At 68.7% G+C, this 27,902-nt stretch overlaps 1 protein-coding gene across 1 annotated transcript in view; it reads left to right on the plus strand.

Moving 5' to 3' along the window:
• SRCAP (Snf2 related CREBBP activator protein) overlaps window positions 1-27,902 on the plus strand; it is a gene marked incomplete at its 5' end in the record, with an annotated part of 45,721 nt that overhangs the window by 12,975 nt on the left and 4,844 nt on the right. The window contains 22 exons of the mRNA XM_068923143.1: window positions 2,085-2,174; window positions 2,443-2,592; window positions 3,680-4,008; window positions 4,085-4,262; window positions 5,368-5,504; window positions 5,604-5,773; window positions 5,881-6,073; window positions 7,866-8,002; window positions 8,137-8,323; window positions 10,420-10,589; window positions 11,682-11,792; window positions 12,282-12,367; window positions 12,657-12,914; window positions 15,462-15,644; window positions 16,770-17,057; window positions 18,084-18,344; window positions 19,965-20,164; window positions 21,246-21,574; window positions 22,755-22,957; window positions 25,987-26,156; window positions 27,498-27,694; window positions 27,782-27,896. Of these exons, the coding sequence (XP_068779244.1) occupies window positions 2,085-2,174; window positions 2,443-2,592; window positions 3,680-4,008; window positions 4,085-4,262; window positions 5,368-5,504; window positions 5,604-5,773; window positions 5,881-6,073; window positions 7,866-8,002; window positions 8,137-8,323; window positions 10,420-10,589; window positions 11,682-11,792; window positions 12,282-12,367; window positions 12,657-12,914; window positions 15,462-15,644; window positions 16,770-17,057; window positions 18,084-18,344; window positions 19,965-20,164; window positions 21,246-21,574; window positions 22,755-22,957; window positions 25,987-26,156; window positions 27,498-27,694; window positions 27,782-27,896 (4,142 nt within the window). The remainder of the gene's footprint in view (window positions 1-2,084; window positions 2,175-2,442; window positions 2,593-3,679; window positions 4,009-4,084; window positions 4,263-5,367; window positions 5,505-5,603; window positions 5,774-5,880; window positions 6,074-7,865; window positions 8,003-8,136; window positions 8,324-10,419; window positions 10,590-11,681; window positions 11,793-12,281; window positions 12,368-12,656; window positions 12,915-15,461; window positions 15,645-16,769; window positions 17,058-18,083; window positions 18,345-19,964; window positions 20,165-21,245; window positions 21,575-22,754; window positions 22,958-25,986; window positions 26,157-27,497; window positions 27,695-27,781; window positions 27,897-27,902) is intronic.

Here is a 27,902-nt window from a genome sequence, read left to right on the forward strand (position 1 = left end):
TCCGCGTTCTCCCCCCGGCGTTGCCACCCAGCGCTGCGTCCCCCCGGCGTCACCTGTGTGGCGTCGCTCTGCTGCTCGGTGTCACCCTTGTGCGGTGTCACCCTTTTGTGGTGTCACCCGCCTGCTCCATGTCCTCCTCCTCCGTGTTCTCCCCCCGGCGTTGCCACCCAGCGCTGCGTCCCCCCGGCGTCACCCGTGTGGCATCACTCTGCTGCTCGGTGTCACCCTTGTGCGGTGTCACCCTTTTGTGGTGTCACCCGCCTGCTCCGTGTCCTCCTGCTCCGTGTTCTCCCCCCAGCGTTGCCACCCAGCGCTGCGTCCCCCTGGCGTCACCCGTGTGGCATCGCTCTGCTGCTCGGTGTCACCCTTTTGTGGTGTCACCCGCCTGCTCCATGTCCTCCTGCTCCCGGTTTCACCCTCCTGCTCCGTGTTCTCCCCCCGGCGTTGCCACCCAGCGCTGCCTACCCTGGTGTCACCCCTGTGGCGTTGCTCTGCTGTTCTGTGTCACCCTCTTGCGGTGTCACCCGCCCGGTGTCACCCATCCACTGTGTGTCCTCCTCCTCCTGGTTTCACCCTCCTGCTCCATGTTCTCCCCCCGGCGTCGCTACCCAGTGCTGCGTCCCCCTGGCGTCACCCTGCTGCTCTGTGCCACCCTTGTGCGATGTCACCTGCCCGGTGTCACCTGCCCACTCTGTGTTCTCCCCCTCACCTCAGTTTCACCCTCCTGCTCCCCCTAGTGTTGCTGCCCAGCTCTGTATCCCCTGCCCTGGTGTCACCACCTTGGTGTCACCCCACCGTTCCATGTCACCTGCCTGGTGTCACCCGCCCACTCTATGTTGTCCCCATTTAGCGTGACCTTCGTGCTCCGTGTCTTCCCGCCGCGTCACGTTTGTGCTGCGGGTTTTTATGGTGTCAGTCGCGTAGCGTTGGGCTACTGCTCCTTGTCACCGTTTTGTGGTGTTACTTGCCTGATGTCACCCACTCAGCTGGTGTCGCCCACCCACTTTGTGTGCTCCACCCCCCAGCGTCGCCCTCCTGCTCCGTGTTTCCTCCGGTGTCACTGTCCTGCTCTGTATCCCTGCGTTGTCACCCCTACAGCGCTGCTCCTTGTCACCCTTGGACGGTGTCACCTGCCTGGGGTCACCCGCTCACTCTGTGTCCTCCCCATGGTGTCACCCGCCCTCTCCACATTCCCCCCCCCCCCCCCGGTGTTGCTGCCAGGTTCTGTATCCCTCTACTGACATCGCCACCCTGCTGTCACCCCACTGCTCCTTGTCAGCTTTTCGCAGTGTAACTTGCCCAGCATCACCTGCCCACCTGGTGTCACCCGGCTGCATGGTGTCTTCTCCTCCCTGGTGTTATCCTCCTGCTCTGTGTGTCCTCCTGGTGTTGCTGCTCACCTCTGTATCTCCCTACCGACATCACCACCACCCTGGTGTCACCCAGCTGTTGCTTGTCACCCTTTCGTGGTGTCGGCTCCCTGCTTCGTGTCTCCCCTGGTGTCACCTATCTGCTCTGTTCTCTCTCTACCAGTGTCGCCCACCTGGTGTCACCCCCCTCCCCATCGGGTGTCACTTGCCCAGCTGTCTTTCCCCTGGTGTCACCTACTCGGCTCTGTGTTTTTTCCCCAGTGTCACCCACCTGGTCTCACACGTCCGCTCCGCGTCCTCCCCCCGGTGCCACCTCCCCTTTTGTGTCACCCCCTTACATGCTGTCACCCACCTGCTTTGTGTCCTGCCCCCACAGTGTCACCTCTCTGTCCTGTGTCCTCCCCCCACGGCATCACCCCCGTCAGCTCCGTATCCCACAGTTGGTGTCACCATCCTGATGTCACCCCCTCTGCAAGTGTCACCCGCCTCCTCCGTGTCACCCCAGCTCCGGGCTACACCCCCCCCCTCCAGCGTCACCCACCCACTCCACGTCCCCCACAGCCACCCAGCGTCACCACCCCGGTGTCACCCCCCCCCCGCCCTGCAACACCTCCCCAGCGTCACCCTAGCTCCGTGTCACCCCTCCCCGGTGTCACCTCGGCTCTGTGTCACTCCTTCCGGTCCGCGTGTCCCCCCTCCCCCCGCCCCCCGCAGCCGAGGACGAGGAGGAGACCATCGCCGCCCAGGAGCGCCTCGAGGGCGACGTGGACCACAAGAAGGAGCTCGACGACCTGGCCCGCGAAGGTAGGGGCGGCGTCCCCCACGGCCCCCCGCGCGGCCCCCTGCCGCCACGCGCGGCCCCGAGCACTCCAACAGGTCCCCGCCCCCCCACCCAGCCGTGGGCCGGGATTTGGTAGCTGGTGCTCAGAGCAGCGGCTCCGGCGCAACCCGCGGCCGGGCTGCCCCGTGCCCGCCGCGCCACATACCCGGAGCGACACGGGTGGGCGGGCGGCGCGGGCGGGTGGGCGGGCGCGGGGCGGCCCCCGTGACGGCCCATGTGGGCCCGGCGCAGGGGCGCTACCCATGGAGGAGCTGCTGGAGAAGTACGCGGGCGCCTTCGCCGACTCGGGCAGCTCCGAGGCCCCTTCCGAGCCCGGCTCCGGTTCCGGTTCCGGCTCCTCCGCCTACGACTCCCCCGAGGACGCCAGCAGCACCCGCTCGGGTATGTCGGGGGGGGCCACCGAGGGGTGTCGGGAGCACTCGTGGGTGTTCGAGCTGCCAGAGGGTGTTGGGGATACCCATGGGTGCTGGGGTTGATCGAGGGCGCTAGAGCCACCCACGGGTGCTGGGGCCACCCATGAGTGCTAGAGCTGCTGACGGCTGCTGGAGCCACCTCCAGGTGTCGGGGCCACCACTGGGTGCTAGAGCTGCCAAGGGGTGTTGGCAGCACCTGTGGGTGTTAGAGCCATCATTGGGTGCTGGGGCCACCCATGGGTGCTGGGGCCACCCTCAGGTGTTGGGGCCACCCATGGTTGCTAGAGCTGCCAAGGAGTGTCACGGGCACCCATGGGTGTTAGAGCCATCATTCATGCTAGAGCCACCGACGGGTGCTGGGGCCACCCATGAGTGCTAGAGCTACTGATGGGTGCTGGGGCCACCCCTGGGTGCTAGAGCTGCCAAGAGGTGTTGGGGGCACCCGTGGGTGTTAGAGGCATCATTGGGTGCTGGGGCCACCCATGGGTGCTGGGGTCAGTCAAGGGTGCTAGATCCACCAATGGGTGCTGGTGCCACCCTCAGGTGTCAGGGCCACCCCTGGGTGTTAGAGCTACCAAGGGGCGTCGGGGTCACTCACGGGTGTTAGAGCCACCCATGGGGGTTAGAGCCTTCCCTCGATGCTGGGGCCACCACCATGGGTGCTAGAGCCACCCGTTGATATCAGAACCACCTGTGGGTGCTAGCGGCACCACTACGGGGGCTACAGCCGCCCCCAAGCGTCAGGGCCGCCAATGGGTGTTGGCTTCACCCGTGGGTGCTGCAGCTCCCCTTAGATGCTGGGACCACCCACGGGTGCTAGTGCCACTGCTGTGGGTGCCAGAGTCACCCACTGGTGTCAGGGCTACCCACGAGCGCTAGAGCCGCCTGCGGGTGTCAGGGTCCTCCACAGATGGTAGAGCCACCCCTGGGTGTCAGGGTCACCCGTCGGTGCTGGTGTCACCCCCGGGGTGCTGGAGCCCCCTCCATGGGTGCCTGGGCCACCCTGGGGTGCCGGCCCCGCTCACGGCACCCCCCCACCCCGGACGACCCCGCAGACTCGCCGGCGGCCGAGAGCGAGGAGGACGAGGAGGAGGAGGAGGAGGACGATGACGAGGACGAGGAGGAGGAGGAGGAGGACGACGAGGAGGACGAGGAGGTCGAGGAAGACGAGGAGGAGGAGGACGAAGAAGGGGCGGCGGCGGCCGGCGCCGAGGAGGAGGACCGCGGGGAGGACTGCGGCGTGGCCTACCTGCTGCAGGGCGACGAGGAGCGGGCGGGCGCCCCGCCGGCCGCCCCGGCCCCGGCCCCCAAGGCCGAGATCACCGACATCGCCGCCGCCGCCGAGAGCCTCCAACCCAAGGGCTACACCCTGGCCACCACCCAGGTGGGCCCCGAACCCGCCCCCTCCCCCCTTCCCCGGCACCCGCCCCACCTCCGCGCTGACGCCCCCCCCCCCGCAGGTGAAGACGCCCATCCCGCACCTCCTGCGCGGCACCCTGCGCGAGTACCAGCACATCGGCCTCGACTGGCTCGTCACCATGTACGAGAAGAAGCTCAACGGCATCTTGGCCGACGAGATGGGCCTGGGCAAGACCATCCAGACCATCTCCCTGCTGGCCCACCTGGCCTGCGAGAAGGGTGAGGGGGCTGCCGGGGGCCGCCCGAGTGCCTCCCGGCCCCTTGGGGGGGGGGACTGGGGGGGGTTGGGTGTTGGTGACGGTGTGCAGGCACCTCGAGAGCTGCTCGTGGTGTTGGTGGGAGGTGCCGCGGGGTGTGGGGTGGTGTTGAGCGTGTGTGAGTGGCTCGGGGGCTGTTCGTGGTGGTGGTGGGAGGTGCCAGGGGGTTGTGGGTATTGGGGATGGTGTGCAGGCACCTTGGGGGCTGCTCAGGGTGTTGTTGGGAGGTGCTGGGGGGGTTGGGTGTTGTTGAGCATGTGCTGGCACCTTGGGGGCTGCTCAGGGTGTTGTTGGGAGGTGCTGGGGGGGTTGGGTGTTGTTGAGCATGTGCTGGCACCTTGGGGGCTGCTCAGGGTGTTGTTGGGAGGTGCTAGGGGGTTGTGAGTGTTGTTGGTTGTGCGTGGGCACCTCGGGGGCTGCTCGTGGTGTTGTTGGGAGGTGCTGGGAGGTTGTGGGTGTTGTTGGTTGTGTGTGGACACCTTGGGCTGCTTGTGGCATTGTTGGGAGGTGCCGGAGGGTTGTGGGTGTTGGTTGTGTGTGGACACCTCAGGGGCTGCTCGTGGCGTTGTTGGGAGGTGCCGGAGGGTTGTGGGTGTTGTTGGTTGTGTGTGGACACCACAGGGGCTGCTCGTGGCGTTGTTGGGAGGTGCTGGGAGGTTGTGGGTGTTGTTGGTTGTGTGTGGACACCTCAGGGGCTGCTCGTGGCGTTGTTGGGAGGTGCTGGGAGGTTGTGGGTGTTGTTGGTTGTGTGTGGACACCTCAGGGGCTGCTCGTGGCGTTGCTGGGAGGGGCCGGAGGGTTGTGGGTGTTGTTGGTTGTGTGTGGACACCACAGGGGCTGCTCGTGGCGTTGTTGGGAGGTGCTGGGAGGTTGTGGGTGTTGTTGGCTGTGTGCAGGCGGCTCGCGGTGTTGTTAGGAGGTGCCAGGAGGTTGTGAGCGTTGGCGGTTGCGCGCGGGCGCCTCGAGAGCTGCTCGGCCGTTTCACCCCGCGGCTCCTGGGTGCTCCGAGGGTACCCGGGACCCCCCCCGCCCCCGTCCCGGGGCTGACGCCCGCCGCCCCCCCGCAGGCAGCTGGGGCCCCCACCTCATCATCGTACCCACCAGCGTCATGCTCAACTGGGAGATGGAGCTCAAGCGCTGGTGCCCCAGCTTCAAGATCCTCACCTACTACGGGGCGCAGAAGGAGCGCAAGCTCAAGCGGCAGGTGAGGGCGGCGGCGGGCCGGGTCGGGAGGCGGCGGGGTGCAGCCCCGACCCCCCTCACCCCGACCCGGCTCTGTGCCCCCCTGCCCCCCCCCCCGCAGGGCTGGACCAAGCCCAACGCCTTCCACGTGTGCATCACCTCCTACAAGCTGGTGCTGCAGGACCACCAGGCCTTCCGGCGCAAGAACTGGAAGTACCTCATCCTCGACGAGGCCCAGAACATCAAGAACTTCAAGTCGCAGCGCTGGCAGTCGCTGCTCAACTTCAACAGGTGGCGGCGGCCGCCCGCGCCGGGCGCCCCCCCCCCCTCCCCGCCGTTGTCACCCGCGGGCCCTCACCGCCCTTTCTTTTGTCCTTCTTCCCGGCGGCGGGGGGCAGCCAGCGGCGCCTGTTGCTGACGGGGACGCCGCTGCAGAACAGCCTCATGGAGCTGTGGTCGCTCATGCACTTCCTGATGCCCCACGTCTTCCAGTCGCACCGCGAGTTCAAGGAGTGGTTCTCCAACCCCCTCACCGGCATGATCGAGGGTAGCCAGGAGTACAACGAGAGCCTCGTCAAGCGGCTCCACAAGGTGGGTGGGGTGGGGGGGAGCGACTGCCCCGGAATTGGGGTGTAGCTCTGTGGGGGTCGCCGCAAGATCGAGGTGTAGCTGCGTGGAGTCAGCCTGGTTCAGGGGTGTAGCTGCATGGGGGTCACCGTGAGATCAGGGTGTAGCTGCCTCGGGTCAGCCTGGCTGAGGGGCGTAGCTGCTTGGGGTCACCGTGAGATCAGGGTGTAGCTGCCTCGGGTCAGCCCGGCTGAGGGGTGTAGCTGCGTGGGGGCCACCATGAGATCAGGGTGTAGCTGCGTGAGGTCAGCCCGGCTGAGGGGTGTAGCTGCGTGGGGGCCACCATGAGATCGGGCTGTAGCTGCATGGAGTCAGCCCGGCTGAGGGTTGTAGCTGCTTGGGGTCACCGTGAGATCAGGGTGTAGCTGGCTCGGGTCAGCCCTGCTGAGGGGTGTAGCTGCGTGGGGGTCACCATGAGATCAGGGTGTAGCTGCGTGGAGTCAGCCCAGCTAAGGGTTGTAGCTGCCTGTGGTCACCGTGAGATCAGGGTGTAGCTGCCTGGGGTCAGCCCTGCTGAGGGGTGTAGCTGCGTGGGGGTCACCGTGAGATCAGGGTGTAGCTGCGTGGAGTCAGCCTGGCTGAGGGTTGTAGCTGCTTGGGGTCACCGTGAGATCAGGGTGTAGCTGCCTGGGGTTAGCCCGGCTGAGGGGTGTAGCTGTGTGGGGGTCACCATGAGATCAGGGTGTAGCTGCGTGGAGTCAGCCCGGCTGAGGGTTGTAGCTGCTTGGGGTCACCGTGAGATCAGGGTGTAGCTGCCTGGGGTTAGCCCGGCTGAGGGGTGTAGCTGTGTGGGGGTCACCATGAGATCAGGGTGTAGCTGCGTGGAGTCAGCCCGGCTGAGGGTTGTAGCTGCTCGGGGTCACTGCGAGATTGGGCTGTAGCTACATGGGGTGACTGAGATCAGGGTGTAGTTCCCTGGGGTCACCCTGACTCTGGGGTGTAGCTGCCTGAGGTCACCCCAGTTTTGGGGTGCAGCTGCCTGGGGGTACCCCAGATATCAGGGTACCACTGCGTAGGGGCACCCCAAATTTTTGGGTGTAGCTGCCTGGGGTGACCCCGTTGTTGGGGTGCAGCTCCCTTGGGAGATCCTAGTTTTGGGGTGCAGCTGTGAGGTCACCGTGGATTTCAGGGTGCCACTGCCTGAGGGTACCCCAAATTTTTGGGTGCCGCTGCCTGGAGGAACCCCAGATATCAGGGTGCCACTGCCTGAGGGTACCCCAAATTTTTGGGTGCTGCTGCCTGGAGGAACCCCAGATATCAGGGTGCCACTGCCTAGAGGTACCCCAAATTTTTGGGTGCCACTGCCTGGAGGAACCCCAGATATCAGGGTGCCACTGCCTGAGGGTACCCCAAATTTTTGGGTGCCGCTGCCTGGAGGAACCCCAGATATCAGGGTGCCACTGCCTGAGGGTACCCCAAATTTTTGGGTGCTGCTGCCTGGAGGAACCCCATATATCAGGGTGCCACTGCCTAGAGGTACCCCAAATTTTTGGGTGCCACTGCCTGGAAGTATCCTAAATTTCAGGGTGCAGCTCCCTGGGGGTTCCCCAAACTTTTGGGTGCCGCAGCCTGGGGGTATCCCAGACTTCAGGGTGCAGCTCCCTGGGGTTCTACCCCAAATATTTGGGTGCCGCTGCCTGGGGCTACCTCCCGTTTTTGGGTGCAGCTCCCTGGGGTTCTCCCCCCACCCCTTTACCTTCCGGGGTGCCGTTCCGTGGGGGGCACCTCCATATTTGACCCCCCCCCCCCCCCGCAGGTGCTGCGCCCCTTCCTGCTGCGCCGGGTGAAGGTGGACGTGGAGAAGCAGATGCCCAAGAAGTACGAGCACGTCATCAAGTGCCGCCTGTCCAAGCGGCAGCGCTACCTCTACGACGACTTCATGGGCCAGGCCAGGTGAGCGGGCCGGGGACGCCGGGGTCCCCTCCGCCGTCCCCCGTCACGCCCCCTCCCTCCCTCCCCCTTCCCCCCCCCGCCTCCTCCCCCCCAGTCTCCTCAGCCTGTCACCCGTCCCCCGCCACCCCCCGCAGCACCAAGGCCACCCTGGCCACGGGCCACTTCATGAGCGTCATCAACGTGCTGATGCAGCTGCGCAAGGTGTGCAACCACCCCAACCTCTTCGACCCGCGGCCCATCCACTCGCCCTTCATCACCGAGGGCATCTGCTTCGTCACCGCCTCGCTCGTCCTGCGCGCCCTCGACCCCGACCCCTTCAAGGTGACGCCCCGGCGGGCTGTTTTGGGGACGGAGGGGACGCGAGGGAGGCGAGGACGCGTCGGTCCTGGCCACCGGCGGGGCCCTGCAGGCCCAGCGGGTGGTTTTGGGGACGTCAGGGACAGTTTTGGGGACAGGAGACCCAAGGGACACGAGAATGCATCAGCCCTGGTCACTGACAGGAGCCTGCGGCCCCGAGGGGACAGTTTTGGGGACGTCAGGGACAGTTTTGGGGACAGGAGACCCAAGGGACACGAGAATGCATCAGCCCTGGTCACTGACAGGAGCCTGCGGCCCCATGGGGACAGTTTTGGGGACATCAGGGACAGTTTCGGGGACAGAGGGGACAGAGACACAAAGACGCGTCGGCCCCGGCCACCAGCAGGGCCCTGGGGGCGGTTTTGGGGACATCAGGGCTGATTTTGGGGACGGAGGGAACACGGGCACAAGGACATGTCAGTCCTGCCTGCGGGCAGGAGCCCTGCAGCCCCATGGAGACAGTTTTGGGGACGTCGGGGACAGTTTTGGGGACGGAAGGGACATGAGGGACGCAAGGGTGCATCAGCCCTGACTACCAGCAGGGCCCTGCGGGGACAGTTTTGGGGACATTGGGGGCAGTTCTGGGGACGTAGCTGATGTCTTGTCCCCTGGCAGAGCCCTGTGTCCCCTTGGTGACGATTTTGGGGACATAGAGAACGCATTGGGCACTGGTGGGGCTCCGTGTCCCTGTGGCCGCCATCATGGTGACACGGGATGACTACAGATGCCACCTCGTGCTCTGGTGGGGTGCCCCATCCCCATGGGGACAGTAATGGGGCCGTAGGTGACAAATGATCCAGCGGCAGAGCCCTGGACCCCCATGGTGACAATTGGGGGACCGTAGGTGACATGGCCACTGGTGGGACCCCGTGGCCACCATCGCGGTGACGCAGGGATGGCCGCAGGTGCCATCTTGTGCCCTGGTGGGGTCCCATGTCCCCATGGGGACAGTTTTGGGGCCATAGGTGACAAATCAGCCAGCGGCAGAGCCCTGCCCCCCGTGGTGACAATCGGGGGACCGTAGGTGACACGTCGTCCACTGGTGGGACCCCGTGGCCACCATCGCGGTGACGCAGGGGTGGCTGCAGGTGCCATCTTGTGCCCTGGTGGGGTCCCACAACCCCATGGGGACAGTAATGGGGCCGTAGGTGACAAATGATCCAGCGGCAGAGCCCTGGACCCCCATGGTGACAATCGGGGGACCGTAGGTGACACGTTGGCCACTGGTGGGACCCCGTGGCCACCATTGTGCAACCTCGTGCTCTGATGGGGTCCCATGTCGCCATGGGGACAGTAATAGGGCCGTAGGTGACAAATGATCCAGCGGCAGAGCCCTGGACCCCCATGGTGACAATTGGGGGACCGTAGGTGACATGGCCACTGGTGGGACCCCGTGGCCACCATCGCGGTGACGCAGGGATGGCCGCAGGTGCCATCTTGTGCCCTGGTGGGGTCCCATGTCCCCATGGGGACAGTTTTGGGGCCATAGGTGACAAATCAGCCAGCGGCAGAGCCCTGCCCCCCGTGGTGACAATCGGGGGACCGTAGGTGACACGTCGTCCACTGGTGGGACCCCGTGGCCACCATCGCGGTGACGCAGGGGTGGCTGCAGGTGCCATCTTGTGCCCTGGTGGGGTCCCACAACCCCATGGGGACAGTAATGGGGCCGTAGGTGACAAATGATCCAGCGGCAGAGCCCTGGACCCCCATGGTGACAATCGGGGGACCGTAGGTGACACGTTGGCCACTGGTGGGACCCTGTGGCCACCATTGTGCCACCTTGTGCTCTAATGGGGTCCCATGTCGCCATGGGGACAGTTTTGGGGCCGTAGGTGACAAATGATCCAGCGGCAGAGCCCTGGACCCCCATGGTGACAATTGGGGGACCGTAGGTGACATGGCCACTGGTGGGACCCCGTGGCCACCATCGCGGTGACGCAGGGGTGGCCGCAGGTGCCACCTCGTGCCCCGGCGGGGCGCCCCGTCCCCATGGGGACAGTTTTGGGGCGGGGTGGCGGCGGTGGCCGGTGGCGGTGACGCCGGCGTCCCCGTCCCCGCAGCAGGTGGACATGGGGCTCTTCGACCTGGTGGGGCTGGAGGGCCGGGCGTCGCGCTACGCCGCCGACACCTTCCTGCCCCGCTGGCGCGTCACCCGGCGCCTGCTCGAGGACGTGGCCGCCGCCCCCGACCCGCCGCCGCGCCCCAAGCCCGTCAAGATGAAAGTCAACCGGTACCGCGGGGACACCTGGGGCGGGGGGCACCAAGGGGCTTGGGGACACCAAGGGGGTTGAAGACACCGGGGGCTTGGGGACACCAAGGGGGCGGGGACCACGGGAGGACACTGGGGCAATGGGGGATGCCAGGGAGAGGGGGGACACCAAGGGGGTTGAAGACACCAGGGGCTTGGGGACACCAAGGGGGTCGGGGGCGCTGGGGAGAGGGGGGACACCGGAGGCTTGGGGACACCGGGGGCTTGGGGACACCAAGGGGGTGGAGGACTCTGGGGGGACACCGGGGGCTTGGGGACACCGAGGGGGCGGGGGACTCTGGGGGGACACCGGGGCAATGGGGGAGGCCAGGGAGAGGGGGGACACCAAGGGGCTTGGGGACACCAAGGGGAGCGGGGGTGCTGGGGAGAGGGGGGGACACCGGGGAGATGGACACCAGGGAGATGGGGGACACGGGGGGGGGGACACCGGGGAGATGGTGGACACCGAGGGGGTGGGGGACACGGGGGGGGGGACACCGGGGAGATGGGGGACACCGAGGGGGTGGGGGACACGGGGGGGGGACACCGGGGAGATGGGGGACACCGAGGGGGTGGGGGACACGGGGGGGGGGGACACAGGGGGGTGGGGGGACACCAGGGGGGTGTCAAGGAGTCACAGGGGGTGGTGGGTCCCCATGGGGGGGGTGCCAGGGTGTTTCAGGGGGGGTGGGGGCCGGGTGCTCACCCATGGGTGCTCCCCCCTCCCCCCAGGATGCTGCAGCCCCCGCCCCGGAGGGTATTTCGGGGGGGTGGGGGCTAGGTGCTCACCCATGGGTGCTCCCCCCCCCCAGAATGCTGCAGCCCCCCCCCGGAGGGTATTTCGGGGGGTGGGGGCCGGGTGCTCACCCATGGGTGCTTCCCCCCCCCCAGGATGCTGCAGCCCCCCCCCCCGGGGGGGGTGTTTCGGGGGGTTGGGGTGGGGGCTGGCTGCTCACCCATGGGTGCTCCCCCCTCCCCCACAGGATGCTGCAGCCCCCCCCCCCGGGGGGGTGTTTCGGGGGGTTGGGGTGGGGGCTGGCTGCTCACCCATGGGTGCTCCCCCCTCCCCCACAGGATGCTGCAGGCCCCCCCCAAGGCGGAGGGCCGGGTGCTGGTGCCGCCGGGGCCCCGGCCCCCCCCCGCGCCGCCCCCCGCCGCCACCGCCGCCCCCCCGCCGCCGCCGCTGCCCCCCGCCGGCCCCCCCGGCGCCCCCCTGGCCCTGGGGCTGGGGCTGGGCCTGGCCCTGGCCGCCCCCCCCCGGCCCCCGCCCCCACCGCCGCCACCGCCCACCCTCCTGCCCCCCCTCGGCCCCGCCGCCCCCGCCCACGGTGAGGGGGCGGGGCCGGGAGGGAGGGGGGCGGGGCCGGAGGGGGGCGGGCGTGGGGGTTTGAGAGGGGTGGGAGGGGGCGGGGCTTGGGTGCAGGGGGCGGGACCGGATGGAGGGGCGGGGCTGTGAGGGAGGGGGCGGGGCTGTACTATGGGGATTACTAGGAGGGGCGGGGCTTGTGCGCAGGGGGGGCGGGGCTGGGCTGTGAGAGGGATGGGTGGGGAGGGGGCGGGGCTTGGCTATAAGGATTACTAGGAGGGGGCGGGGCTTGTGCACAGGTGGCGGGGCTGGGGTGGAGGGGCGGGGCCGGGCTGTGGCCGGTAATAGGGGGCGGGGCTTGTGCGCAGGGGTGGGGTGGGGGCGGGGCTGGACTGGGAGGGGTGGAGGGAGGGGCTGGAGCTGAGGGTGGGGCTTGACTGGGAGATAAAAGGGGGTGGGGCTTGGCTGGGTGGCAGGGGGTAATGGAGGAGGTGGGGCTTGGCTGGGGGCGGGGCTTGCTGCGGGGGAGGGGCGGGGCTGGGGGCCTGGGTGGGTTTGGAGGGGGTGGGAGGGGGCGGGATTTGGCTGGGGGCGGGGCTGAGCAGCCGGGGTAAATAAGGGGGTGGTATTCGAGATGGGCGGGGCTTGGCTGGGCAATAGGGCTACTGGGGGTATTGGAGGGGCGTGGCTTGGGGCATCTGGGGGCGGGGCCTAACCCCCCCCCCCCAAAATCCTTCCCTCAGTGCTGCCGCCGCTGGCTGGAGCCGCCCTGGGAGCCGCCCGGCCGCCGGCGCCGCCCCCCGTCGCTGCCGCCGCCGCCGCCCCCCTGAAAGCGGGGCCGGGTCCCGTGGGGCTGGGCCGGCCCCCGGGCGCCCCCCAAGCATCCCCGGCGCCCCCCAAGCCCGGCCCGGGGGCCCCCGCGCCCCTGCCCGCCTACGCCTTCCCCGGCGCCGGCCCCCAGCGCCTGCTGCTCTCGCCCGACATGCAGGCCCGCCTGCCCTGTGAGTGTCACCCCGTCACCTGCTCGTGCTGTCACCCCCCGGCCCTGTCACCCCCCATCGCTGAGTGCGCCACCTGCTGGCAGCGTCCCCTCCCCACTAACGGTGTCCGCTGGGGGCCCTGTCGCACCCTAACGTTGTCACCCGCTCACGGTGTCACCCGCTGGCAGCGTCACCCCCCATCGGTGTCCCCCGCTGAGTGCGCCACCTGCTGGCAGCGTCCCCTCCCCACTAATGGTGTCCGCTGGGGGCCCTGTTGCACCCTAACGTTGTCACCCGCTCACGGTGTCACCCGCTGGCAGCGTCACCCCCCATCGGTGTCCCCCGCTGAGTGCGCCACCTGCTGGCAGCGTCCCCTCCCCACTAACGGTGTCCGCTAGGGGCCCTGTCGCACCCTAACGTTGTCACCCGCTCACGGTGTCACCCGCTGGCAGCGTCACCCCCCATCGGTGTTCCCCGCTGAGTGCGCCACCTGCTGGCAGCGTCCCCTCCCCACTAACGGTGTCCGCTGGGGGCCCTGTCGCACCCTAACGTTGTCACCCGCTCACGGTGTCACCCGCTGGCAGCGTCACCCCCCATCGGTGTTCCCCGCTGAGTGCGCCACCTGCTGGCAGCGTCCCCTCCCCACTAACGGTGTCCGCTGGGGGCCCTGTCGCACCCTAATGTTGTCACCCGCTCATGGTGTCACCCGCTGGCTGCGTCACCCCCCCATCGGTGTCCCCCGCTGAGTGCGCCACCTGCTGGCAGCGTCCCCTCCCCACTAACGGTGTCCGCTGGGGGCCCTGTCGCACCCTAACGTTGTCACCCGCTCACGGTGTCACCCGCTGGCAGCGTCACCCCCCCATCGGTGTCCCCCGCTGAGTGCGCCACCTGCTGGTGGCATCCTCTCCTCGCTAATGGTGACTGCTGGTGGTGCTGTCACACCCTAACGTTGTCACCTGCTCATGGTGTCACCTGCTCGCGGTGTCACCACCTATTGGCATCCCCCCTATTGGTGTTCCCCGCTGACTATGCCACCTGCTGACGGTCTTCTCCCTGCTAATGGTGTCAGCGGCTGACAGTGTCACACCCTAACGCTGTCACCCGCTGACAGTTTCCCCTGCTGACAGTTGCCCCCCCCATCAGTGACCCCCGCTGACCATACCACCTGCTAACAGTGTCAACTGGTGGCAGTGTTGCGCCCTAACATTGTCACCCGCTGGCAGTGTCCCCCTGCCATCGGTGACCCCCGCTGACGGTGTCCTCTCCCTGCTAACGGTGTCAGCTGGTGGTGGTGTCACCCGCTCATGGTGTCACCCGCTTGCGATGTCACCCCCTGTTGGTGTCCCCTGCTGACCGCATTCACCCACTGACGGTGTTCTCTCTCCCCTAACGGTGTCAGTGGGTTGCAGTGTTGCCCCCTAATGTTGTTGGCTGCTAGTGGTGTTGCTTGCTCGTGGTGTCACCGTCCCCTAATGGTGTCAGCGGGTGGCAGTGTCGTCCCCTAATGTTGTTGTCTGCTGGCAGTGTCACTTGCTCATGGTGTCACCCCGTAATAGCGTTCCTCCCTTACCAGCGTCCCCCGCTAACACCGTCACCCCCTAACAGCGTCCCCCGCTGACGGTGTCCCCTCCTAACGGCGTCCCCCCTTACCGGCATCCCCCGCTAACACCGTCACCCCCTAACAGCGTCCCCCGCTGACGGTGTCCCCTCCTAACGGCGTCCCCCCTTACCGGCATCCCCCGCTAACACCGTCACCCCCTAACAGCGTCCCCCGCTGACGGTGTCCCCTCCTAACGGCGTCCCCCCTTACCGGCATCCCCCGCTAACACCGTCACCCTCCAACAGCGTCCCCTGCCGACAGCACGCCCCACTGATGGTGTCCCCCCCTAACCATGTCCCCCGTTACCAGCGTCCTCCATTAACACCGTCACCTCCTAACAGCGTCCCCTGCTGATGGCGTCCCCCCTTACCAGCGTCCCCCACTAACACCGTCACCCCCCAACGGCGTCCCCGGCTGGCAGCGCGCCCCGCCGATGGTGTCCCCTGCTAACCACGTCCCCCGCTAACACCGTCACCCCCTAACAACGTCCCCTGCCGACGGCGTTCCCTCCTAACGCCGTCACCCCCCAACGGCGTCCCCGGCCGACAGCGCGCCCCGCCGACGGTGTCCCCCGCTAACCGCGTCCCCCGTTACCAGCGTCCTCCATTAACACCTTCGCTAACACCGTCACCCCCTAACAGCGTCCCCCGCTGACGGTGTCCCCCCCCAACGGCGTCCCCCCTTATCAGCGTCCCCCACTAACACAGTCACCCCCCAACGGCGTCCGCAGCTGACAGCGCGCTCTGCCAACGGTGTCCCCCGCTAACCACGTTCCCCGTTACCGGCGTCCTCCATCAACACCGTCACCCCCTAACAGCGTCCCCCGCCGACAGCGTCCCCCCCGCTAACGCCGTCACCCCCCAACGGCGCGCCCGGCCGGCAGCGCGCCCCGCCGACGGTGTCCCCCGCTAACCGCGTCCCCCGTTACCAGCGTCCCCCGCTAACGCCGCCGCCTGTGTCCCCCACAGCCGGCGAGGTGGTGAGCATCGCCCAGCTGGCCGCCCTGGCCAACCGGCCGCTGGCGGCGGCGGCGGCGACGACGGGGACCCCCGCCGGGAAGCCCCTCACCTTCCAGCTGGCCGGCAACAAGCTGACGCTGACGGGCACCCAGGTGCGCCAGGTGGCCCTGGCCCAACCCCGGCAGCTGCCAAGTAGGTGCTACCCCCCCGGCCCGACCCCCAGCACAGCCCCGGCGGGTGCCCCCGCCCCAGCGCGGGCGACCCACCCCCCCCCCAACGGGGTGGGGTAGCGGGGGAGACTCTCGGGTGCTGCGTCCTGATGTGGGGTGACCCCCAGGGGGCTGCACCCTGATGTGGGGTGACTCCCAGGGGGCTGCACCCGATGTGGGGGGACCCCAGGGTGCAGCACCCTGATATGGGGGGATCCCCACGGTGCGGCACCCAACGTGGGGGGGCACTAGGGTGAGGCACCCTGATGTGGGCTGACCCCCCCAGGGGGCTGCCCCCAATTTGGGGTGACCCCAGGGTGCAGCACCCTGATATGGGGGGACCCCAGGGGGCTGCACCCAATGTGGGGGGGACCCCAGGGCGTGGCACCCAAGGTGGGGGGCACTAGGGTGAGGCACCCTGATATGGGGTGACCCCCCCAGGGGGCTGCCCCCAATTTGGGGGGGCCCCAGGGTGCAGCACCCTGATATGGGGGGCCCCCGGGGGGGGGTGCACCTAATATGGGGTGACTCCCAGGGGGCTGCACCCGATGTGGGGGGACCCTAGGGTGCAGCACCCTGATATGGTGGGACCCCAGGGGGCTGCACCCAATGTGGGGAGACCCCAGGGTGCAGCACCCAATGTGGGGGGGACCCCAGGGTGCAGCACCCTGATATGGGGAGACCCCCAGGGTGCAGCACCCACTATGGGGTGACCCCAGGGTGCGGCACCCTGATGTGGGGTGACCCCCAGGGTGCAGCACCCAATGTGGGGGGAACCCCAGGGTGCTGCACCCAACATGGGGTGACCCCCAGGGTGCAGCCCCCTCATATCAGGCCCACCCCAGGAGAGGCTGCACCCCGATACGGGCTGACCCCAGGGTGCTGCACCCCAGACTGCCCCCCACCCCCTCCCCAAACCATAGGGTGTGGGTGGGGGGGGGGTCACGTACCACCCACCCACGCGTGGGGCAGGGTAGGGGGGGAAAGCAGGAGGCCTCACCGCACACCGGGCGCTCCGGGGTGCGTGTGTGTGGGGGGGCTGGGGCAGGCTTGGGGGCTGCGCCGGGGGGGGCACCCATGGGTGCTCACGGCCCCCCCCCCCCCGCAGGGAACGTGCTGCACCTGGTGGCGGCGGGGGGACAGCACCACATCATCAGCCAGCCGGCGCAGGTGGCCCTCATCCAGGCCGTGGCCCAGCCCCCCGGCCCCCCGCCGGCGCCCCCGCCGCCGCCGCCGCCCCCCCCGGCACCCGTGGGTGTCCCGGCCCTGACCGCCGGGGGTCAACCGGGACCCGGCCACCACCCGGCCGCCGCCACCCTGCTGCCCGCCCCCCCGGCGCCTCCCCCCGCCGCCGCCCCCCCCGCCGCCATCAGCGTCCCCATCGCCGCCGCCCAAGGTGAGCGCCGGGCACCCCGGGGTGCTGCCCTGGCTGCGGAGGGGGGAACGGGTGCGCCGGGACCCCCCTCCCCCCCCCGTGATCCTGTGGTGTTCTTGGGACCCCCTGGGTGCTCCTGGGACCCCCTCCTCCCCATCCAAGACCCCTGGGCCCCTCTGGGTGCCCCTGGGACCCCCTGAGTGCTTCTGGGACCTCCCCCAAGACTCCTGGGCCCCTCTGGGTGCTCCTGGGACCCTCCCCCAAAACCTCTGGGACCCCCTGAGTGCTTCTGGGACCCCCCCCCCCAAGACCCCTGGGCTCCTCTGGGTGGCCCAAGCTGCCTGGACCCCCCCCCGGGTGCCCCCAGACACCCCCCGCCCAGATCTCTGGGACTCCCCTGGGTGCTGCAACCCCCCCCCCCAAGACCCTTGGGACCCCCTGGGTGCCCCCAGACCCCTGCCCAAGACTTCTGGGATCCCCTGGTTGCTCCAAGACCCCCCCAGATCCCTAGGATCCCCCTGGGTGCCCCCAGACCCCCCCCAAGACCCCTGATAGCCCCCTGGGTGCCCCCAGATCCCTCTCCAAGGCCCCTGGGTGCCCCTGGTCCTCCCCCAAGACCCTGATAGCCCCCTGGGTGCCCTCAGGTCCCCCCAAGGCCCCTGGGTGCCCCTGGACCCCCCCCAAGACCCCTGGCAGCCCCCCCAAGGCCCCTGGGTGCCCCCAGACCCTCTCCAAGACCTCTGACAGTCCCTTGGGTGCCTCCAGTTCCCCCCCAAGACCCTTGGGTGCCCCCAGACCCCCCCCAAGACCCCGACAGCCCTCTGGGTGCCCTCAGGCCCCCTCCAAGGCCCCTGGGAGACCCCCTGGGTACCCCCAGACCTCCCCCAAGACCCCTGACAGCCCCCTGGGTGCCCCCAGACCCCTACCCAAGGCCCCTGGGACCCCCTGGGTGCCCCCAGACCCCCCCACCCAAGACCCCAGGACCCCCCGGGTGCCCCCAGCGCCCCCCGCCCCGGGGCGCAGCGCTGAGGCGCCCGTCGCCCGCAGTGCCCCCGTCGCTGGTGAACAGCTCCGGGGTGGTGAAGATCGTGGTGCGGCAGGCGCCCCGCGACGGGCTGGCGCCCGCCACCCTGGGGCCCCCGCGGGCGCCCCCGCTGCCCCCCGGCCCCCTGCCGCTGCCCCCCGGCCCCCCGCTGCTGCCCCTGCGGGCGCCCGCCCCGCTGCAGGCCCTGGTGCGGCCCCTCGTCCGGGTGCTGCCCGCCCCGGGGCCCCCCGCCGCCAACGCCGCCGCCAACGCCGAGCCGCCCGGTGAGTGTCCCCCCGCACCCGTGGGTGCCCCCCGCGCCGCCCCCCTCCTGCCCCCGCCTGGGTCTGAGCTGGGTCTGGGCACCTTAATCTGGGTTTGGGTACCTTAATCTGGCCCTGGGCACCCTGAGCTGGGTCTGGGCATCTTAATCTGGGTTTGGGTACCTTAATCTGGCTCTGGGCAGCTAGATCTAGCTCTGGGCACCTTAATTTGGGCACCCTGAGCTGGCTCTGGGCATCCTGAGCTGAGTCTGGGCACCTTAATCTGGGTTTGGGTACCTTAATCTGGCCCTGGGCACCCTGAGCTGGGTCTGGGCATCTTAATCTGGGTTTGGGTACCTTAATCTGGCTCTGGGCAGCTAGATCTAGCTCTGGGCACCTTAATTTGGGCACCCTGAGCTGGCTCTGGGCATCCTGAGCTGAGTCTGGGCACCTTAATCTGGGTTTGGGTACCTTAATCTGGCTCTGGGCACCCTGAGCTGGCTCCAGGCACCTAGATCGGGCTCTGGGCACCTTAATTTGGGCACCCTAATTTGGCCCTGGGCACCCTGAGCTGGGTCTGGGCACCCTAATTTGGCCCTGGGCACCCTGAGCTAGGTCTGGGCACCTTAATTTGGCCCTGGGCACCTTAATGTGGGCCTGGGCACCCTAATGTGGCTCTGGGCACCCTGAGCTGACTCTGGGCACCTTAATCTGTGTCTGGGTGCTCTGAGCTAGGTCTGGGCACCCTGAGCTGGCCCTGGGCACCTTAATCTGGCCCTGGGCACCCTGACTCGGTCCTGGGCACCTTAATCTGAGTCTGGGCACCCTGAGCTGGATCTGGGCACCTTTAATCTGCCTCTGGACACCCTGAGTTGGCCCTGGGCACCTTAATCTGGGTCTGGGCACCCTGACCCAGCTCTGGGCACCCTGAGCTGGCCGTTGGCACCTTAATCTGGCCCTGGGCACCCTAATTTTGGCACCTTAATTTGGCCCTGGGTCCCCTCGTCTGGCCCTGGGCACCCTGACCCAGCTCTGAGCACCCCCAATCTTGTCCTGAGCACCCCAGTTTGGCTCTGAGCACCCTGACTTGGCTCTGGACACCCCAATGTGGCTGTGAGCACCCCAATTTGGCTCTGAGCCCCCCAATGTGGCTGTGAGCACCCCCGATCTTGCTCCGAGCCCCCCAATCTTGCTCGGAGCACCCCAATCTGGCTCTGAACCCCCCAGTCTGACTCCGAGCACCCCCAATCTTGCTCGGAGCACCCTAATTTGGCTCTGAACCCCCTAATCTGGCTCCGAGCACCCCCAATCTTGCTCTGAGCACCCTAATTTGGCTCTGAACCACCCAATCTTGCTCTGAGCACCCCCAATCTTGCTCTGAGCACCCTAATTTGGCTCTGAGCCCCCCAATCTGGCTCTGAGCACCCCCAATCTTGCTCGGAGCACCCTAATTTGGCTCTGAACCCCCCAATCTGACTCCGAGCACCCCCAATCTGGCTCCGAGCACCCTAATTTGGCTCTGAACCCCCCAATCTGACTCCGAGCACCCCCAATCTTGCTCTGAGTACCCTAATTTGGCTCCGAGCCCCCCAATCTGGCTCTGAGCACCCCCAATCTCCCCCCCTCCCCGGTTTCCTCCAGCAGCCCCGGCGCCCGCCCCGGCACCCGCAGCCCCGGCGCCCCCGGCCCCCGCCCCGGCGCCCGCCCCGGCCCCGGCGGCACCCAAGGAGGAGCCCGAGGGGCTGACGCTGCGCGCCGGCACCCCGCCGGCCCCCACCCCGGCCCCCGCCCCCCGGCCCCGGCGCCAGCCCCCGCCGCCCCCCCGCTCCCCCTTCTACCTGGTAGGTGGCACCCGCCGGCGGAAGGAGGGGTGGGGAGGACGTGGGGGAAGTGGGTGCTCGCTCGGGGGGTGATGGGGGACATGGGTGCTCTCCGGGGGGGGCGTGGGTGCTCACTGGGGGTGATGGGGGGGATGTGGGTGCTCTCCGGGGGGTGATGGGGGACGTGGGTGCTTGCTCGGGGGTGATGGGGGACATGGGTGCTCTCCGGGGGGGGCGTGGGTGCTCATTGGGGGGTGATGGGGGGGATGTGGGTGCTCTCTGGGGGGCAGTGGGGGACGTGGGTGCTCGCTCGGGGGCTGATGGGGGACGTGGGTGCTCGCTCGGGGGGTGATGGGGGACATGGGTGCTCTCCGGGGGGGGCGTGGGTGCTCATTGGGGGATGATGGGGGGACATGGGTGCTCATGGGGGGTGATGGGACAGGGGTGCTCATGGGAGATGATGGGGGACGTGGGTGCTTATTGGGGGGTGATGGATAGGACATGGGTGCTCATTGAGGGGTGACAGGCAGGACACGGGTGCTTGTTGGGGGGTGACAGGCAGGACATGGGTGCTCATGGGGGGTGATGGGTAGGACATGGGTGCTCATTGAGTGATGGGGGACATGGGTGCTCATGGGGACGATGGGTAGGACATGGGTGCTCATTGGGGGGTGATGGGGAGGACATGGGTGCTCATGGGGGACGATGGGTAGGACATGGATGCTCATTGGGTGATGGGGGACATGGGTAGGATATGGGTGCTCATGGGGGTGGTGGGTAAGACATGGGTGCTCATGGGGGCTGATAGAGGACATGGGTGCTCATTGGGGGGGTGATGGGTAGGACATGGGTGCTCATTGGGGGCCGATGGGGGGACGTGGGTGCTCATGGGGGGTGATAGAGGACATGGGTGCTCATTGGAGGGTGATGGGGACACGGGTGCTCATTGGGGGGACGACGAGGGGACACGGGTGCCCGTTGGGGGCCGATGCGGGGCAGCGGGGCGGGGTGGGACGGAAGGAGGACACCCCAGGGTGACGGCGGCGGCGGCGGCGGCGACACCCCAGGGTGACGGCGCCGCCCCCGGCCCTGCCGCCGCCAGGAGCCGCTGGAGGAGAAGCGCAAGCGGCAGCGGGCCGAGCGCCTCGAGCGCCTGGCGCGCCTCAACGCCCAACACTGCGGCCTGGCGCCCGTCTACGGCGCCGAGGTGTTGCGGCTCTGCACCCTGCTGCCCGGCCCGGACGCCTGGGTCCCTCCGCCGGCTCCCGACGACGACGGCGGCGGCGGCGGCGGTTTGGCCCGTTGTCGAGCCGCCCAACTGCCTCCTCGACCCCGGCGCCTCGACGCCTTCTGGGAACGCGGCGGCGCCTTGGCTCGCGCCATCCTCACCCCTCAGCAGCGCCTCGACCAGCTTGCCGACCTCATCGAGAGGTGGGGCCCAGGAGTCCGGGCTGGGGGGGCTCAGGCGTCCAGGGAGGGCCCAGGAGTCCGGGGAGGGCCCAGGAGTCCAGGCAGGGCCCAGGAGTCCGGTCCGGGGTCCGGGGAGGGCCCAAGAGTCCGGGCTGGGGGGGCCCAGGAGTCTGGGGAGGGCCCAGGAGTCTGGACTTGGAGGGCAGGGGGGGGGCCAGGAGTCTGGGGAGGGCCCAGGAGTCCAGAGAGGGCCCAGGAGTCCGGGCTGGGGGGGGCCCAGGAGTCCGGGAAGGGCCCAGGAGTCCAGGCAGGGCCGAGGAGTCCGGGCTGGGGGGGGCCCAGGAGTCCGGGAAGGGCCCAGGAGTCTGGACTTGGGGGGCAGGGGGGGGGCCAGGAGTCTGGGGAGGGCCCAGGAGTCCAGAGAGGGCCCAGGAGTCCGGGCTGGGGGGGGCCCAGGAGTCCGGGGAGGGCCCAGGAGTCTGGACTTGGGGGGCGGGGGGGGGCCAGGAGTCCGGGGAGGGCCCAGGAGTCCAGAGAGGGCCCAGGAGTCCGGGCTGGGGGGGGCCCAGGAGTCCGGGAAGGGCCCAGGAGTGTGGGGAGGGCCCAGGAGTGCGGGGAGGGCCCAGGAGTCCAGGCTGGGGGGGGCTCAGGAGTCCGGGCAGGGCCCAGGAGTCCAGGGAGGGCCCAGGAGTCCAGGAGGGACCCAGGAGTCTGGGCTGGGGGGGGCCCAGGAGTCCGGCCCGAGGGGTGGGGGGGTGCTCAGGAGTCCAGGAGGGACCCAGGAATCCAGGAGGGGCCCAGGAGTCCGGTGGGGGCCCAGGAGTCCGAGGGGCCTAGGAGGCTGGGCTAGGGAGACCCAGGCGTCCGGGGGGGGCCCAGGAGTCCGGGAGGGACCCAGGTGTCCAGGGAAGGCCCAGGTGTCCCATGGGGGCTCAGGAGTCCAGGGGGCCCAGGCATCCAGGTAGCTGGATTGGGGAGGTCCCAGGAGTGCGGGGAGGGCCCAGGCGTCCGGGGAAGTCCTGGAGAACCCGGAGGCACCGAGACCTCCAGGAAAGGGACCCAGATATCCGAGCGGTGCCGGGCCCAGGCGTCCGGGCTGGATGGGATCGAGGTGGGACGAGGACGAGGAGGCTCAGGCCGGGGCCCCGGCGTCCGGGCGGGAGGGACGAGGGCGCTGACGCGGGTCCCCCGTGCCCGGCAGGTTCGTGTTCGTGCTGCCGCCGGTGGCGGCGCCGGCGGTGGCCCTGCACGCCTCGCACCCGGCGCCCTGGCGCCAGCGCCAGCGGGCGCTGCTGGAGGAGCGGCTGCGGCGCGAGCTGGCGCCCCGGGCCCGCGGGCTGCACCGCGTCGTGGCCAACATGCGCACCCACTTCCCCGACCTGCGCCTCATCCAGTACGACTGCGGTACGTGGGGACGCGTTGGGGACACTGGGGGGGCGTCGGGGACATGGGGGACGCGTTGGGGACGCGTTGGGGACATGGAGGACGCGGGCTGCACCGCGTCGTGGCCAACATGCGCACCCACTTCCCCGACCTGCGCCTCATCCAGTACGACTGCGGTACGTGGGGACGCGTTGGGGACACTGGGGGGGCGTCGGGGACATGGGGGACGCGTTGGGGACGCGTTGGGGACATGGGGGACGTGGGCTGCACCGCGTCGTGGCCAACATGCGCACCCACTTCCCCGACCTGCGCCTCATCCAGTACGACTGCGGTACGTGGGGACGCGTTGGGGACACTGGGGGGGCGTTGGGGACATGGGGGACGCGTTGGGGACGCGTTGGGGACATGGAGGACGTGGGCTGCACCGCGTCGTGGCCAACATGCGCACCCACTTCCCCGACCTGCGCCTCATCCAGTACGACTGCGGTACGTGGGGACGCGTTGGGGACACTGGGGGGGCGTCGGGGACATGGGGGAACGCGTTGGGGACGCGTTGGGGACATGGGGGACGTGGGCTGCACCGCGTCGTGGCCAACATGCGCACCCACTTCCCCGAGCTGCGCCTCATCCAGTATGACTGTGGTACGTGGGGACGCGTTGGGGACACTGTGGGGGGCGTTGGGGACATGGGGGACGCGTTGGGGACGCGTTGGGGACATGGGGGACGTGGGCTGCACCGCGTCGTGGCCAACATGCGCACCCACTTCCCCGACCTGCGCCTCATCCAGTACGACTGCGGTACGTGGGGACGCGTTGGGGACACTGGGGGGGCGTCGGGGACGTGGGGGACGCGTTGGGGACGCGTTGGGGACATGGGGGACGTGGGCTGCACCGCGTCGTGGCCAACATGCGCCCCCACTTCCCCGAGCTGCGCCTCATCCAGTATGACTGTGGTACGTGGGGACGCGTTGGGGACACTGTGGGGGGCGTTGGGGACATGGGGGACGCGTTGGGGACACGTCGGGGACATGGGGGACGCGTTGGGGACATGGGGGACGCGGGCGGCACCATGTGGCCAACGTGCGCCCCCACTTCCCCAAGCTGCGCCTCATCCAGTACGAGTGGGGTACGTGGGGACGTGTTGGGGACATGGGGGACGCGTTGGGGACATGGGGGACGCGTTGGGGACATGGGGGACGTGGGCTGCACCGCGTCATGGCCAACATGTGCACCCACTTCCCCGAGCTGCACCTCATCCAGTATGAGTGGGGTACGTGGGGACGTGTTGGGGACACTGGGGGGGCGTCGGGGACATGGGGGACGTGTCGGGGACATGGGGGACGCGGGCGGCACCATGTGGTGGCCAACATGCGCCCCTGCTTCCCCAAGCTGCGCCTCATCCAGTACGACTGCAGTACGTGGGGACGTGTTGGGGACACTGGGTACGCGTCGGGGACATGGGGGACGCGTTGGGGACATGTGGGACGCGTTGGGGACATGGGGGACGCGGGTGGCACCGCGTCGTGGCCAACATGCGCACCCACTTCCCCGAGCTGCGCCTCATCCAGTATGAGTGGGGTACGTGGGGACGCGTTGGGGACATGGGGGACGCGTTGGGGTCATGGGGGACACGTCGGGGACACGGGGGACGCGTTTGGGACGCATTGGGGACATGGGGGACACGTCGGGGACACTTTGAGGACGCACTGGGGACGCGTTGGGAACATTGGTGACCCGTTGGCACTGGGACGCGTTGGGGACAGTGGGGACGTGGAGGAACACAGGGGAACGTCGGGAACATGGAGGGATATGAGGTCCATGGTGACATGGAGGGACGTGAGGGACATTGGGGACACAGACGACATTGCAAACAACGGGGACATTGGGGACATCAGGGACACTGGGACAAGGGGGACCCAAGGGGGACCCATGGGACACACAAGGGACGTCAGAGACCCTGGGGACCTCTGGGGACTTGACAGGGGAGACAACCGAGACATGGAGAGACGTGGGACGTGGGGGACACCACAGGGACAGGGGACGTCAGGCACATGGAGGGGTCACCAGGGCAGCGTCTCTCCCCGCTCTGCCCCCGGGGAGGTGGCCGTCCTGCCCGTCCCCCCCCCGGCGATGTCCTCGTCCCCCTGCTGACGTCCCCGTGCCCTTAGGGACATCTACTTGTCCCCACGCCGCCCCAGCTGACATCCCCGCGTCCCCTCGGGTGATGTCCCCATGGGTGATGTCCCCTCGCCCTGGTGCCGTCCCTAGGGCTGATGTCCCCTCGCCCTGATGATGTCCCCATGTTCCCCATGGGTGATGTCCCCTTGCCCTGGTGCCGTCCTCATGGGTGACGTCCCCGTGTCCCCAATGCCTGATGTCCTCTCGCCCTGGTGCTGTCCCCACGTCCCTCGTGGATGATGTCCCCTCGCCCCAGTGATGTCCCCATGTGTGATGTCCCCTCACCCTGGTGCTGTCCCCACGTCTCCATGGGTGATGTCCCCTCACCCCAGCGCCGTCCCCGTGTCCCCATGTCCCCCATGCGTGATGTCCCCTTGCCCTGGTGCCGTCCCCTCCCCGTGTGCCCCGTGGGTGATATCTCCTCCCCCTGGTGACGATGTTTGTGTGTCCCCCATGGGTGATGTTCCCTCGCCCTGGTGACATCCCCATGTCCCCGTGTCCCCCATGCGTGATGTCTCCTCGCCCTGGTGTCGTCCTCACGTCCTCTTGGGTGATGTCCCCTCGCCCTGGTGCCGTCCCCTCCCCGTGTGCCCCATGGGTGATATCTTCTCCCCCTGGTGTCGTCCTCACGTCCCCTTGGGTGACGTCTCCTGCCCTGGTAACACCCCCGTGTCCCCGTGTCCCCCATGCGTGATGTCCCCCGGGCCCTGGCGCCGTCCCCGCGTCCCCATGGGTGACGTCTCCTCACCCCGGCGCCGTCCCCGTGTCCCCGCGTCCCCCGTGGCTGATGTCCCCCCAGCCCCGGCGCCGTCCCCGTGTGCCCCCCGGGTGACGTGCCCTCGCCCCGGTGACGCCCGCGTCCCCCCCCCCAGGGAAGCTGCAGACGCTGGACGTGCTGCTGCGGCGCCTCAAGGCCGGCGCCCACCGGGTGCTCATCTTCACCCAGATGACGCGCATGCTCGACGTCCTCGAGCAGTTCCTCACCTACCACGGCCACATCTACCTGCGCCTTGACGGCAGCACCCGGGTCGAGCAGCGCCAGGTGGGTGCCCCCCGCGCCCCCAGGGGCCCCGGCGTCCGGGCGCCCCCCGACACGGGACCCAGGTGTCCGGGTGACATCTTAGGTGGGATCCAGGCATCTGGGTGGCCTCTTAGGTGGGACCCAGGTGTCTGGGTGACATCTTAGGTGGGATCCAGGCATCCGGGTAGCCTCTTAGGTGTGGCCCAGGCATCTGGGTGACATCTTCGGTGGGATCCAGGCATCTGAGTGGCCTCTTAGGTGGGATCCAGGCGTCCATGTGACGTCTTAGTTGGGATCCAGGCATCTGGGTGGCCTCTTAGGTGGGACCCAGGTGTCCGGGTGACATCTTAGGTGGGATCCAGGCATCTGGGTGGCCTCTTAGGTGGGACCCAGGTGTCCGGGTGACATCTTAGGTGGGATCCAGGCATCCGGGTAGCCTCTTAGGTGTGGCCCAGGCATCTGCGTGACATCTTCGGTGGGATCCAGGCATCTGGGTGGCCTCTTAGGTGGGATCCAAGCGTCCATGTGACGTCTTAGTTGGGATCTAGGCATCTGGGTGGCCTCTTAGGTGGGACCCAGGTGTCCGGGTGACATCTTAGGTGGGATCCAGGCATCGGGTGGCCTCTTAGGTGGGACTCGGGCATCTGGGTGCCCCCTGACATGGGACCCAGGTGTCCCCGTGACGTTCTAGGTGGGATCCAGGCATCTGGGTGGCCTCTTAGGTGGGACCCAGGCATCCGGATGCCTCCCTACATGGGACCCAGGTGTCTGGGTGACATCTTAGGTGGGACCCAGGCATCTGGATGCGCCCTGACCCGGGACCCAGGTGTCCCGGTGATGTTCTAGGTGGGATCCAGGCATCCGGGTGCCCTCTTAGGTGGGACCCAGGTGCCTGGACACCCCCTAACACGGGACCCAGGCATCTGGGTGACATCTTAGGTGGGACCCAAGCATCTGGGTGCCCTCTTAGGTGGGACCAAGGCATCCACGTGACGTCTTAGGTGGGATCCAAGCATTGGGTGTCCTGTTAGGTGGGACCCAGGCGTCCAGATGCGCCCCGACACGGGACCCAGGTGTCCACGTGACATCTTAGTTGGGATCCAGGCATCTGGGTGGCCTCTTAGGTGGGACCCAGGCGTCCAGGCGCCCCCTGACCCAGGACCCAGGTGTCCGGGTGATATCTTAAGTGGGATCCAGGCATCTGGGTGGCCTCTTAGGTGGGACCCAGGCGTCCGGGCGCCCCCTGACCCGGGACTCAGGCGTCCAGACGTGCTCTCACCCGGGTCCCGGGCGCCCGGGCGCCCCCGCCGGCGGGGCCCAGGCATCCGGGCGCTGACGGCCCGCCCCCGCCCTGCCCCGCAGGCCCTCATGGAGCGCTTCAACGCCGACAAGCGCATCTTCTGCTTCATCCTGTCGACCCGCAGCGGCGGCGTCGGCGTCAACCTGGCCGGCGCCGACACCGTCGTCTTCTACGACAGCGACTGGAACCCCACCATGGACGCCCAGGCCCAGGACCGCTGCCACCGCATCGGCCAGACCCGCGACGTCCACATCTACCGGTGAGCCGCCGCCCTGCCCCCGGCCGCCTCCGCCCCGCCCCGGCCCGCCGCCCGGACGCCTGGGTCCCTCTCTCTTGTCGCCCGCAGGCTCATCAGCGAGCGCACGGTGGAGGAGAACATCCTCAAGAAGGCCAACCAGAAGCGCATGCTGGGCGACATGGCCATCGAGGGCGGCAACTTCACCACCGCCTACTTTAAGCAGGTGGGG

This window comes from Struthio camelus, chromosome 32 (genome assembly GCF_040807025.1).
Source record: "Struthio camelus isolate bStrCam1 chromosome 32, bStrCam1.hap1, whole genome shotgun sequence".
Classification (NCBI taxonomy): domain Eukaryota; kingdom Metazoa; phylum Chordata; class Aves; order Struthioniformes; family Struthionidae; genus Struthio; species Struthio camelus.